The 13,041-nt window shown below is 48.1% G+C and overlaps 2 protein-coding genes across 4 annotated transcripts; one reads left to right on the top strand and one right to left on the bottom strand.

The window, feature by feature from the left end:
* The first annotated feature begins 813 nt into the window (after positions 1-813).
* stk17b (serine/threonine kinase 17b (apoptosis-inducing)) lies at positions 814-12,948 on the top strand. 3 transcript variants are annotated; one of them, XR_015106050.1, is made up of 10 exons: positions 814-1,400; positions 3,279-3,491; positions 4,127-4,265; positions 4,333-4,459; positions 4,595-4,643; positions 5,092-5,271; positions 5,365-6,055; positions 8,791-8,922; positions 11,877-12,294; positions 12,327-12,948. XR_015106050.1 is itself a non-coding variant. In XM_086145460.1 (7 exons), exons 1-7 carry the CDS (start codon positions 1,276-1,278, stop codon positions 5,621-5,623), a joined length of 1,092 nt encoding a protein of 363 aa, XP_086001586.1. In that variant the 5' UTR covers positions 814-1,275; the 3' UTR covers positions 5,624-8,658. The 3 variants fall into 3 exon arrangements, 1 of the variants encoding a protein (XP_086001586.1); XR_015106049.1 differs by lacking the exon at positions 8,791-8,922; XM_086145460.1 differs by lacking the exons at positions 8,791-8,922; positions 11,877-12,294; positions 12,327-12,948 and having other exon boundaries at positions 5,365-8,658.
* c4h2orf69 (chromosome 4 C2orf69 homolog) lies at positions 10,057-12,107 on the bottom strand. The gene is made up of 3 exons (XM_086145463.1): positions 11,895-12,107; positions 11,057-11,295; positions 10,057-10,800 (listed from the first exon to the last, which is right to left on the bottom strand). The coding sequence occupies exons 1-3, from the start codon at positions 12,105-12,107 to the stop codon at positions 10,320-10,322; spliced, it is 933 nt and encodes a 310-aa protein (XP_086001589.1). The 3' UTR covers positions 10,057-10,319.
* Positions 12,949-13,041: the final 93 nt, after the last annotated feature.

The raw sequence follows: 13,041 nt of genomic DNA, 5'->3' as shown, positions 1-13,041 counted from the left end.
CGGCGCGTGCGTATCGCCGTACGTGGCACCGTGCACGTCTTCAAACGCCTCACACCGTGTCTGCTCTATGCAAAGCTCCCGTGTGTGTGTGTCTCCATCTCCACCCATGATTGTAATAAAAGACCACAGATGGCCGATTTGGACCGGCGCTCCCGGACTCTTTGTTTCTGTCTGAGCTCTGGATTCCCCCGCTTCATCACTCCACCTCCTCATCGTTCTTCTCTTCCATCCATCCATCTTTTCCATCTGGTCCGGCTCTGAATCCCCAGGTGTTCCCAGAGATGAAGTCCTTCCAGCCTGTCCTGAGTCTCTTCCTGGTGGTACCTGCCTGGAACGTCTCAACCATCTCATATCGATCTTGGCCGTCTGCTATGACGGCGTGCTAACACAACCGCTGCATGGTGAAGAGGCAGTCACCATGGCCTCCAACGGGGCCCCATCTCTGACCCCCAGAGGCCCTACTTTTGTGCAAACAGCTTTTGTGCAAACATTTTCAATGGTTACAAGGACATTATGTAGGTCAAACAACTTTTCTGGGAAAAGACAACTCAGAGAAAGGACAGATCAGGAACACTGAGTTTGTTTTGACAGTTCAGTCAAGGAAGGGAAGAGCAATAACCATGAGTGCCATGAAAATTCAGAATTAAAGTTAGTTTCATGTAAAACTGATTAGAATTACAAGATAAGTACACTTTAAAGGAAAAGTACAATTAAATTAGCAAAAAATAATGCCACATTTATAATCGAATAAGGAGCATTTCGTTTTCAAATGACAATACATTTTTTTATCTGCATATTTATTTTCAAATATAGCGGTTTGTTTTGGTGGCGCTCTGCGCGCAGTGCGCATGCGCAAAGTTGCGTCATCAACATGTCAAACAGACAGGTGGACACAGAAGTTGGAGAAGAAGAAAAAAAACCGAAGTCTCCAGACGGACTAGATTAGTGACCCCGTTTTGAGCTGGCCGGCGGCGGGTAGCCCCGGGGACGTCCGCTTGATGGAACCACCCCCCGCATAGCCGTTAGGCGGACTGGCTCCTCCTCCGGCACCGAGACGAGGAGGTGGCTCCGGATCACTTTGGTCGGCGCTTCAGCCTTGGAAGCTAGCTAAGTTCTGCCGGGAGAAGTTAACAGGCTAGCTAATGCTATCATTAGCATGTGAAGCTATCCGCTGCTAGCTGTTAGCGCTCTCTCGTCGGTTGCTCCTCTTCTCCGTCCACGTACCCGGTCGTCATCCCCAAAGGGCAGCGGGGCTGTCAGCGACCGGAGCGGAAGATGATGTCTCGGCGGCGGCTGGACAACCGCAGTGGGCTCTCCGTGGGGCTTCTGGCGGAGACCCACACGCCGATCAGCACCGAGCCGCTGGATGGCGTGTTCGAAGTCACAGGAGAGCTTGGGAGGTGAGTCCGGAGCGAGCGGCTGCCGAGTCGGCAGTAACCGGCTGAAACTTCGGGGAACTTTAGAGCCTCCGGTCGCCGGCTACCGGGGTTTTGTCAGACATCCAGAGCCGTCACGTCGTGCTTTTTATCGGTCTTACCTTTGGACCACATTTATTGTTTCATTTAGTTATTTATTTTAGCTAATCTGTCAGGTGGTTCCCTTCATTTCCGCCTCAAACAATGATAAGACGCTTGGGCCGATTCAAAACAAAGAGTGCTCACAAGTTCAAAAGTTACCTAAAAAAAGAATATATAAATGAAATATAAAGCTAAAATGCAGTAGTTAGTAGATGAGAAACTCCAAATTCGGTTTGCGATTATTAAAAGTAATGGATTAAGGAAGTGTCCTGCTATAAGTCAACAATAACACTGTGAAGTCCTCAGACAAAAGCTGAAAGAGAATAAATGATCCTGGTGTTTATAAGAGAAACTATGGATGAGATGCTGCATGACCAGGTTCGGGCCTTCAGCAGTTCATGTCTGAGGAGGTTTAATTGACAAGATTCACATTCACGTTAAACATCAGGGAAAGACAGATAGACCTCCTGTGGAAGGAGATGATCCTCATCTTCATCAGGAGGATAAGGAACCGGCTGTCTCCTCGACTGCCCTGTGCAGAACTGGGTCTTGACTTGGGATTAAACCAAAAAAAACACCAAGAAGGTTCTTTAGTGTTCTTTGAGGGTTCTTCTTTTACTCTCCCGAGAGCAACTCAGTGACTCACCAGAGGCTTGAGGGAACTTTAATGAACATCTTATATTTCCTCTATTCGTCTATGCTATTATTGCGGTTTCATGTCAGGAGTGAAATTGAAAAAATAAATCAATCAATCTGATGGGTCCTCTGGTCAAACTCTTCAGATTAGTGGGGAAACGGTGGAATTGAAAGTAAAACAAGACAAAATGATCAGTTAAGAATCTTGATACAGACACTCTACCAGATCTCAGCGTCCATGCCCAGCTGAGCCGAACAGGGCAGATCTCAAGATCAATAAAACCCTTCCTCATCAATGAAATGTTTCCCGGAAACACCTGGGAGAACTGACGCCCTGCCATTAAACATCATTCGCTATCACGTGAGGAAAACCTCCAGCGTGAGGGAACCCTGTGACCAGATGGAGCTCTGAGGTCGATATCAGACGAGATCAGGAGGTCGCCAGGTGGGGTCCCCAGATGTGTAGAAGACAGTGGATTTCACAGTTTTGCCTGATTGGCTCAGTATGATTTTCAACTGATCAGAGAGGATAATTGTGGGCTGACCGGCTGTCTCAATGCCCGCTCCGACAGGGATTCAAAATATCAGCGTCTCAGATGAGCGTGGGTTTGCTGGTTCTCACTGGGCGAATTGATTGGAAGCAGATCAATAACCAGGAGCTGGATGTGGTTGTGTGATTTCAGGCCCTGGTGTGTTTTATGATAAAGTGATTCAAGGATCCAGTGAGTCACCCTGCTGAATTCAGCAGACTCTGGACTGTAAACACACCCAGCACAGCCTTTGTTTTGTCGTGTGTGTGTGTGTGTGTGTGTGAGATGACGATGTCCTCAGATATTTGAGGTGTGTTTGCAGTAACGTGGTTTCACTGCACGTTCGTATTTCAAAGTCCGGTGGAAATGGTGCAGCCACGTCACAGCCTCTAAAAGGAAATGTGGCTTTCTCAGAGGAAGTCCAAGGGTGTGATGTTCTCCTGAAGATCTCACATGAAGCCACAACAAACAGAGACTTACTGACAGCCTCCTGTATTTATTTTTGATATGTTTTATGGTGGTGAGAGGGTTAACTAGCGGGTGGAGGGTGGCGCTCACATTTACTCAGCCCGCCGCTGTCTGGTTCTCGTCCCAGGGGGAAGTTTGCGGTGGTCAAGCGCTGTGTGGAAAAAGCCACAGGCAAGGTGTTCGCCGCCAAGTTCCTGCGGAAACGGAGGCGGGGCCGCGACTGTCGGGCGGAGGTGGTACATGAGATGGCAGTGCTGGAAATGGCCCGGAACAATGCCCGCGTAGTCAACCTACAGGCTGCCTACGAGACGGACCATGACATCATCCTGCTGCTGGAGTAGTAAGTAGCTTCTCAAAATAAAACCAGGGAGAATTTTCCTTTAAAACCCAGAGAGTGAGATGAGACGGCGCCAGAGGCAGGGCCGGGTCATGTGACCCAGGGAGTCAGCCTGTAACACTGTTACTTTGAAGAATTTGTCATAGATGAACTGACAGGCTGTTAAATTGCTGGTTTTCTGAATGGAGTTTGGTGCTGCTTCATATCTCTTTCTCATCTGAACTGAAGGAAAACATGCAAATCAGCTCTTTTATTTTTTTGAACTGTACAGAAACCTCTGCTGCTACTCTCCCCATTCACATTACGTATATTTATACTGTTAAACCCGTCATCCTATCACCTCAGTACGAGTAGATGGTATCTGCTTTAAAGTTTTTTTTTATTGTGCACTTCATCATCATTATGTTGTTATTTTCACATTATGGGAAAATGAGAAATTTCTTCTCCATTCCTCTATATGTCTGGTGACATGGACATTAAAGCTGACTTTTCCTCTTGAACACTTTGGAAGTGAACTCACCAAGGAATTGTGTGTGTGTGTGTGTGTGTGTGTGTGTGTGTGTGTGTGTGTGTGTGTGTGTGTGTGTGTGTGTGTGTGTGTGTGTGTGTGTGTGTGTGTGTGTGTGTGCGCATGTCAGTGCTGCAGGTGGGGAGATCTTTGACCACTGTGTGTCTGATGATCTGCTGCCTGAAGCCCAGATCACTCGTCTGATCAGACAGACCCTGGAGGGGGTCCACTGCCTGCACCAGAGCAACCTTGTGCACCTCGACCTGAAGGTACACACACACACCACCTCAAGACACTGGGCAGACATATCACATTGAGTGTCTGTGTGTGTCTCAGCCTCAGAACATCCTCCTGACCAGCCACTGTCCCCCCGGAGACATCAAGATCGTGGACTTCGGCCTGGCCCGCCGGCTCAGCGCCATCGGGGAGCTCCGTGAGATTCTGGGCACGCCGGAGTACGTGGGTAAGACGGCATCCCACTCTGCCATTGGCTCCCGCCGCTGCAACCAGGAAGTCACAAGGGAAACAAAATCGCCGCTTTACTGAACCGAGGCAGAAATTAACATTTCCACCATTTTTCTTCCATGTCTTCACCCAGCACCGGAGATCCTCAACTATGAGCCCATTACCACAGCGACAGACCTGTGGTGAGCATCTGCCTGCGTGCTTGCATGCCTGGGTGCGTGCGTGCGTGCACGTGCGTGCGTTCTATTGACTTATTATAAACCATGTAAAGAAAGGCTTCAGAAAATGAAATCAGAATCTCCATAAACAAACCGTGGCAGTGAATGTCCCATCAGTCAACAGCAGTGTTCACACACCATCAGTACTTTCCAGGGAACTGGAAATTCTTTGTTTATTCAGACACTTTCAAGGCCCCGGTGAAATATCGGAAAAGTAAATGTTTGGTTTTGATCCACCTCAGTCTGCATGTATTTATGTACCATTCAGGTCTGAGGCCTGGAAAGGTCCGGGGAAAAGTCCTGGAAATGTACAGGAACCTGGAAAAAACATCAGAATCATGATGTGTCATGTTTTGAAACATCTACTATTCTAACATCTGAGGGCTTCTCTGTCTGTCTGTGTGTGTGGCAGGAGCGTGGGCGTCATTGCCTACATGCTTGTGACGGGCGAGTCGCCTTTCGCAGGCGACGACAAGCAGGAGACGTACTTGAACGTGTCACAGGTGACTGTAGACTACAGCCATGACGCCTTCAGCCGCGTGTCGGAGCTCGCCGTGGACTTCATCCGCAAGCTGCTGGTGAAGGCGCCAGAGTGAGTGTCCGTGCATACCGTTTGCACCCGTAGCATTCAGATTCGCCTTTTCATCGGCCAACTGAAGACTTGATTGTCCGCCTCCGCCCGCAGGGACCGCCCCAGCGCTGCAGAGTGCATGAGCCACCCCTGGCTGTGGCAGTCGGCGCCGCGCCTGAGCCCAGAGCCTCCCCCGATGCCCACCCCCAACCCCTTCCACCGTGCCACCCGTGACCGCAGCTGCGGCGGCAAGTGGGCCGTGCCGCCCGAAGACCTTGAGGACAAGGAGAACTTCCTGGAGTCGCCGCACTCCCACGCCAAGCGCATCCGCCTGGACGAGGAGACGCAGAGCGCCGCCGAGGGGGACTTTTGAAAGAAGAAGAAGAAAAAGGGAGTGGGGCCAAAAAAAAACCTTCTCTCAGCTTTTTAAGCTTCTCAAAGCAGCTACTTATTTATGTTCCGTGAGTTGACAGTCAGACCAAAGATAACCCCGGCCGCGGCAGGAAGCCCCCCTCGTAACCCCGCCTGGCCCTCCTGCCGATGTCGCCGTGGCAACAGAGCCCAGCCCCGATTTGCATGCCAGGAGGCGGGCTTCCTCTGTCGTCGGTCCAACTTCCTGTCGAACCACCAGCACAAACACATTCCATTTCCTGCCTTTGCCTTTTTGGTGCGACCTTCGCTCAGGGTTTTTTTTTGTCTTTTTAACGGCTGTAGTGTTCCATCGGTTCCACCGGGTCCCACTGTGATGTCCCGAGAGCCCGTCCAGACAAGAGCCGCGCCGCCGCGGTTTCTGTTTCCGCTACAGGTATGAGCTTGGGGAGGTAGAACCTCCCGGAACCTTAGCCTCTGGGGTTTTCTGTCTGCGGGCTCAGCTGTGCCTTCGCGGCCCTGTCCATGTGTGAGCAGGAAGTCAGACAAAAAAAACGATTTTCAAAATAAAACAGCTGACAGTCAAATCAGCAGATGGGAGAACGCAAAGTCCTACCAGGCAGTGACGGGGCCACACAACGGGACGGCGTCCTACTATTTTAATCTTTGCGAGTTTGTGTCTGACTTGACGCAGCTGGTTGGAGTTGGACTATTGAAAAACGGTGGCTGTTCTGGGCCGAGTGTTTTCTTTTCTTTTTGTTTTTTTTCATATTGGGATGTTGATCATTTCAAATGGTCTGCAGTTCTAAGCAGGAAGTGACCTCATTAGCAAATTAGATAAGAACCGAAAGCCAAACACAAACCCCACCCCCTCCTCAAGAAATCATCTAATGGTTTTCTAAAAAGTAGATTGAAGAATTTTATTTAACTTTCAAATCACTAATGCCAAGTAGTGATGTCACACCCTTAGCTCTTAGCTAGTGCATTGTGCTAGCTTGTCGTGCTAAGGGGTAACAACTTAATCTGTGTGTCGACGACTAGGATGCCCGCCTGTTGGGTACCACGAGGATGCTAACGCTAACGTGTATGGTGTGAGGCTAGCTGCTAGTGTTAGCATCGGCTTGATGGTTGTTCCTGGTTGTGGATATTATGGGTGTTGTTATGCTAATGATACTGTTTCTGCATCGCGGATGTTGCTATGGCGTGAAACGCCTTTTAAAAGAAAAAAGTGTGGATGGACGTGTCAAAGCGCTCCCTTGGTGGAGACGTCACGCAAATCTCTACTACCACAAGGCCTTTTCACAGATCGGTCGGTCTGATGCAGGTTGTTGTCCAGTCTAGAAGCTAATCGAAGCCAGAGGTTAATGTCTGTCACTGCAGCGAGATCCTCCATGCCTTTCTACTGTGTCTTCCTCCAGTCTGAGTCACACACACTCACACTCACACACACACACACACTCACTGTCATCACAGCTAGCACTAAGTTCTTGAGGTATGAGTCGGACAGGGCGGATATCCTTCACTGGAGGTTGCGTGACGGTACAGGACTCATGTTTATGATGGTGTAGGTGAGGCGGGGGGCGGAATCAGGGAAGCCACTACTGGGTGCTGGAGGTTTAGACGGCGAGGGTTTGAAAGGTAGCGGGAGATGAGAAGTGTGTGTCCAGGAGGATGATGTTGGATTGCGTGTGTATTTTTTGGGAAGAAGGGCTGAGGTCGACCGCGGACACCCAACTCACCTGTTTCCATGGCAATTAAAAAGATAATACCGCTAATAAAAATTCCTATGTATTATATTTATGATGATTATCAAATGAAGTTTATTTATATATGTTCAGAAAGGCACATTCCATAGATGATAACTGAAAAACAGTTTTATCCAAATATTAAATATTCAACATTGCACTTAATCCTTCCTTCTGCCCCATCCATGCTCTGATACTCGGATTGATTATTGATCACTGATCAGTTTCTTTTATCGATCTCATCTTACTTGGCTTTGGAAACAGACGCCAAACAAGCAAGCCATTGGCGGCGTGCGTTACCGCGGTGACCCCAGCCCCGCACGAGGAGCGAGTGGCAATTTGAAAGTCGGCGAGCGGTGAGGAGGCGGAGCTTATCAGGTTGACTGGCGGGTGGAGGAGGGTTCCAGAGGTTAGAGAGAGGAGTTGAAGGAGGCTGACTTTATTTGTTTTTATTTTTAAGAGTAAATTCGAGATGATCTCCAGGCCCCTCCGGGTCACAGGAAGCAGGGCCCTTTCAGAATAAAAGACTATTTTATGTTTTCCAGGGGAGGTTTTAGAGAAACTGCGGAGGACTTGATGGACAGGAGGGGTTGCGTGGAAAGAGGCTCTGACTCTGGGTCTGCCGTCAGACTCCGTAGATGGTGGAGGGAGGAACTGGAGGAACTGGAAGAACCCGTCTCTCGCTGATGTGCCAAACGGGTCTTTGTTGTCGTCTGTTGGTGTCACCGGTGATGTCATCGGTGATGTCATCGGTGGTGTTCGGCGACATCCCCAGCCGGTACCGTCCGGCCGCCCCATCTCCACGGGATGAACCCGGTCTTGCTTTTTCCAGCGGGGGGGGGGGGGGGGGGGGACACTTGTCTGAGTAATTCCCAGGAATTGATTAATAATCAATTAATTCATGATCTATGACTTCATAGGTTAAATCCGTTTCCTTTTTGTTTCAAAATAAAATCTGGGAATCAACGTGACTCGTCTGATGTTCCACCCGGTGCCACTTGTGGATTATTGATCTGTGACTGTTTGTTTATTGAACTGGAAGGTTCCGGTGCTCCGTCGGGTTCTCAATGCAGCGGGTAAGAACCTCCGGAACGGCCTGGAGGCGGGGCTTGGCCTCATTGTGCCAAACACAAGGAGGCACCTGAGGGAACACTACATTCCTGTGTGTACTCACACAGACTCACACTCAGGACTTTTGTTGTCTTCCTGTTTCTTGTCGAACAGGTGAGCATCGGCGCCGTCGGACTGATGTTTAGATCAAACAGATGCTCAATAAAGGGTGAAAATATTTGAATCCGTTTCCTGTCCTGTACTCAGCCGCCTTCGATAATTCAGCACAGACATGGAGACCCCATCCTCTCAGATGGGGTTGGAGGTCTTGAAGATTGTGACATAACTGACTGTGAAATATATGACCTACCTTCAGGGTACCAGGAGAAGGACAGCTCAGAAGCAGGGAGAAAAAGGAAAGACCTCGGTCTTCATGCTGAGGGAGGAGGTGGACGTTCTGTGTGGAAGTCCAGCTGTAGAGGTGGCAAGGCCAGAAACTTAGGCGCAGGTTTGAAGATGCCCTTTTGTTTTGATGTTTGTGGAACGTGAAGGTCCCTGGTAGGATTCCCACAGTCCAGAAACATGCAGGTGGCTCACGGAAGACCCTGAGTTGCCCAGGTTGCCTAGGATGTCTCTGTATCAGGTCCAGGAAGACCCTGAGTTGCCCAGGTTGCCTAGGATGTCTCTGTATCAGGTCCAGGGGGAACCCCCCCAAAAGCATTAAGATTTAAAAAAAAATCAAAATGCTGTAAAAAAAAATTATTTTGTAAAATAATTGATATCTAGTGTTGGAAAAAATATCTTAAACAATGGATTAATGATCATAATAATCATAAATATATTACAAAAATAAAAAAACATGAATACAAAAGATGATCAAAAACTCAGGAATAATTGAAATAAAAAATAAAACCCCAAGAATCCATTCTCCTAGGGCAGAGTCACATCAGGACCTCTAACGCCGCCAATGAATCTGCTCAAGGTATTTTTTTATCTTTATCATTTATACAGGAGTAGGTTCAGCGCACTGTTACCAGGGTAAATTCTGAACGTTTTCCATCAAAAAATTATGAACTACTTTTATTTTTATATATATATATATATATATATATACATTGTATAAATATTTATGTACATATATATAAAATGATTAATAATCTCCACAAATAGCTGCCATTTATTGATTAGATGTCAAATAATGAATTTGTGTATTAATTTTATAGTAATTACAAAAACACATTTATGTGTCACCAAATTGTTGGATTGAAGAATGTATTAGATGTTAAAAAATGATATAAATTGCAAATAAAAATTAATTAATTTTAAAAAGTTTAGTAATAAACAAATTTATGATCAGCAATAAAACATGAAGTGACATCTTGTCATTGAAAATGAAAAATCACTATAGGATAAACTGAATAAGAATTCTTGAAAACTTGTCAATAAGTGAATAAAACATACTTTTAAATCTGTAAATAATTAAAGACTAAATTACTTGGAAAATTAAAATCTGGAATAATTGAAATCAGGAATTTTCAATACACTGCAAAAGAAATGTTTTGAAAGCAAATTTGGTCCAATCCAATTATGTGACAATATGTGACACCGAGTGTGTTGGATCAAAGAAGCAAACTCACTCCCGTCTGTTGAAGACTTTTATGTAAGCGGGGTTGTCGTGGAATGACAGGAAGTGACATCACATAGCAAAATAATACAGGAAGCGCATCACTGTGACACCTGTAACAGAATGCGTGTTCTCCTGGAGAAAGTGCTCTGAAACCAGGGACAAGAAGTGCAATGAAATGCCAAAAGTCCACCTCCAGGACCAGGAAGCAGATCTCCAAAACGCCAGCTGTTTCTGGATGGATTCGCTTGACTCTTGGGATCTCCATGGAGCCGGCCGTCTCAGAACTCCAGGATGACCCTGAAGTGGTTTTGGATGGAGGGCGGCTGGTCGTGGAAGTGCAGCTGTACCCGCAGCTGGGCCCCCAGCTCCCGCAGCGTCTGCACGAAGAGCCGGTGCTCGCGGCCCACCCACGCCCGCATGGGGTCACACACCTCGTACGGGGTCACGTGGGCATGCACGGACACGCCGCTGGCAGCCAGCTCGCCCAGCGCCTCCCTGTCCGTCACCCAGGTGTCGGAGCCGCCGGCGTGCCCGCCATCCAGCCAGAACATGTCTGACACGCTGCTCAGCAACGGCGCCGTGCGTGGGTCCAGGCGGGCGCCACCCATCTCGTACAGCAGCTGGTTGAGGACCACGCAGCCTTTGCTGAAGCCCACCAGGGTCAGAGAGAAGGGGACGGGGCTGAGGTCCGGGGAGGCGGGGCCGAGACAGGGGGGGAGAGGCAGGCCTGCCCGCTCCATGGCGTGACCCAGCAGAAACCTGGGAGGGCAGGGAGTGAAATTGTCAACACCTCACTACTACTGCAAGTACTGCGAGTACTGCAGACATGCCGTCTGGAGCAGAGTACTCTGGGCATCATAAAGCACTTCGAGTTAATTTAAAGTACTCTAGGGCATCTTAAAATACTCTGAGTTAGTTTAAATTACTCTGGGGCATTTTTAAGTATTCTTGTTCATGTTAAAGTACTCCAGGTCATGTTGGAGATTTCTGGGTCATGTTGAAGTAACGCCCCGACCTGAGGTGCAGGAAGGCGCCCCCTAGTGGCGACCAGGGCCGGTGCTCCGGGGCTCCGAACAGGTTCCCGGGCACGAAGTTGCGGTAGCAGCTGAACTTGTGCAGGTGGAAGGCGGAGGCCCGAACCACCCACACATGGTGACCCGGGAAGCGACGGCCCAGGACCCGGGCCACCTGCTCCAGGCTCCAGCACAGCCACGGGGCCGCCTCCGGCTGCAGACGCATAGCATCCGCAAAGTCCTGCACACACACACACACACAAACACAAGCACGCACGCACACATGCACAAACACACGCACACGTTCAATCAACTTCCGGTTCGAAAATAATTTGAACCAATTTTATAGATCCCTGTTTTTTAGTTTCTTTCAAGATTTTTTTTTCCCCTCTCAGGATTTTTTGGATTAACTGTGTTTTCTTCCGGATTAGGCACTTGAATGTTTTGAAACGTCTCGCATTTATTTCTGGTCATTTTATTTTCATTTCTTTCTTTCTGAAGAATTTTCAGTCAACTTTGATTAATCAATCACATTGGTTTTTTTCAGATTTTTTTTTTCAGATCAGCCTGCATCTGAATCAACAGCTTCAACAGATTTTTTTGTAATTTTTTTTTGATACATCTCGCTTATTTCTGGTCATTTTATTTTCATTTATGTCTTGCAGTTTTCGATCAACTTTAATTAATCAACGTAATGATTTTGATTGGTTTTTTTTTTTTTCCTGACCAGTCTGCATCTGAATCAACAGCATCCTCTCATTTATTTTGAAATTCTCGCTTTTATTTCTGGTCATTTTCATTTCTCTTTATTTCTCCTTTCAGTGTTATCGATCGAATCACCTGGATGTCTCCGTGGAAGAACACGACGTGCCGGCCGCCGCCGTCGCCTCCGCCCGTGGCTTCGGGCCGGAGGAGGAGCAAGTCGTTCACTGCGTCAGCCCTGAATCCTGGCACCGCCGTAAGCCGCTCCAGCCTCGGCCGGGGGACTTCCGGGGTGGACGCCCCCAGCCCCCGCTGCTCGGAGGACGTGGCGGCGGCGGTCGCAGAGCTCATCGCTCGGCGCAGCTGCTCAGGACGCCGCCACGGCGGGGAGAAATGAGACGCGAGAGGCGGAGGAGCGGCACGGCTCCCCGGCGACGGGTGTTAGCCGCCTGCTAGCTAGCCGTTAGCCACCCTAGATTGTTAGCCTGCTACTGTCTGTTAGCCACCACAGCCTTTTAGCGTGCTAGCTGTTAGTTAGGTTCCGCAGCTCATTAGCCTGCTAGCTGTCAGTTTCCGCAGATCATTAGCCTGCTAGCTGTCCATCAGCCGCCGCAGCTAATCAGTCTGCGACCCGCCCGTTAGCCGACTTGATAGCGACGCAGCATCACTACACACGCCGGTGATGCTCAGACACGTCCCGACAGCGTGTCATTTGGCTAAAGACCGGCGTCGCCCGGGATTTTATTTTCTCTCCCAGTACGGATTTTCAGCAGAAAGTCGCAAACACTACCTGGGCTCTCACAGTCTGGGAGTTATTCTGTCCACAGAGTGGCGCTGTTTGACCCAAAGTTGCGGATGAAGCAGACCGCGGCACTGCGCATGTCCGTTTCCTCTGGCCACCGGAGCCGCTGAGAAACTTGACGTCGAGATGAATCACTGTTTTGTGCTTCCGCCTTCGTCCGTTCAGTTCGAGTGAAGTAAATAGCGATTATTTTACGATACTTATAAGCAGTAGTTGACATGTACTAGCACTGATTGTATAATCTCATTGTAATCATTAGTAATAGCATATATAAATAATATTAATATAGAGAGCCGTTATGATCTCACAATACATGGACAAAAAAAGTATTTGTACGTAGTTAAATAGAAGAGTGCAGTTATCTAAATAAAATTTATTAAAAATTATTGATACAGTATCACTAATTATTGCGTTATTTTATATATATATATGTATATATATATATATATACACACACATATATATAGATATATAAAATCAAAT

The sequence above is a fragment of the Fistularia commersonii genome, chromosome 4, assembly GCF_037954325.1.
Source record: "Fistularia commersonii isolate RoL2024-O1a breed Wild chromosome 4, RoL_Fcom_v1.0, whole genome shotgun sequence".
Lineage (NCBI taxonomy): Eukaryota > Metazoa > Chordata > Actinopteri > Syngnathiformes > Fistulariidae > Fistularia > Fistularia commersonii.
The sequence above is the reverse complement of the archived record's forward strand: the minus strand, read 5'-3'. Positions and strand labels throughout refer to the sequence as shown.

Coding starts and splice junctions, on each gene's coding strand:
- stk17b (XM_086145460.1), top strand. CDS start 1,276: ATGATGTCTCGGCGGCGGCTGGACAACCGCAGTGGGCTCTCCGTGGGG. Junction 4,266..4,332: donor TTGTGCACCTCGACCTGAAG/GTACACACACAC, acceptor TGTGTGTCTCAG/CCTCAGAACATCCTCCTGAC. Junction 5,272..5,364: donor CTGCTGGTGAAGGCGCCAGA/GTGAGTGTCCGT, acceptor CTCCGCCCGCAG/GGACCGCCCCAGCGCTGCAG.
- c4h2orf69 (XM_086145463.1), bottom strand. CDS start 12,107: ATGAGCTCTGCGACCGCCGCCGCCACGTCCTCCGAGCAGCGGGGGCTG. Junction 11,296..11,894: donor TCTTCCACGGAGACATCCAG/GTGATTCGATCG, acceptor GTGTGTGTGCAG/GACTTTGCGGATGCTATGCG. Junction 10,801..11,056: donor GGCGCCTTCCTGCACCTCAG/GTCGGGGCGTTA, acceptor CTGCCCTCCCAG/GTTTCTGCTGGGTCACGCCA.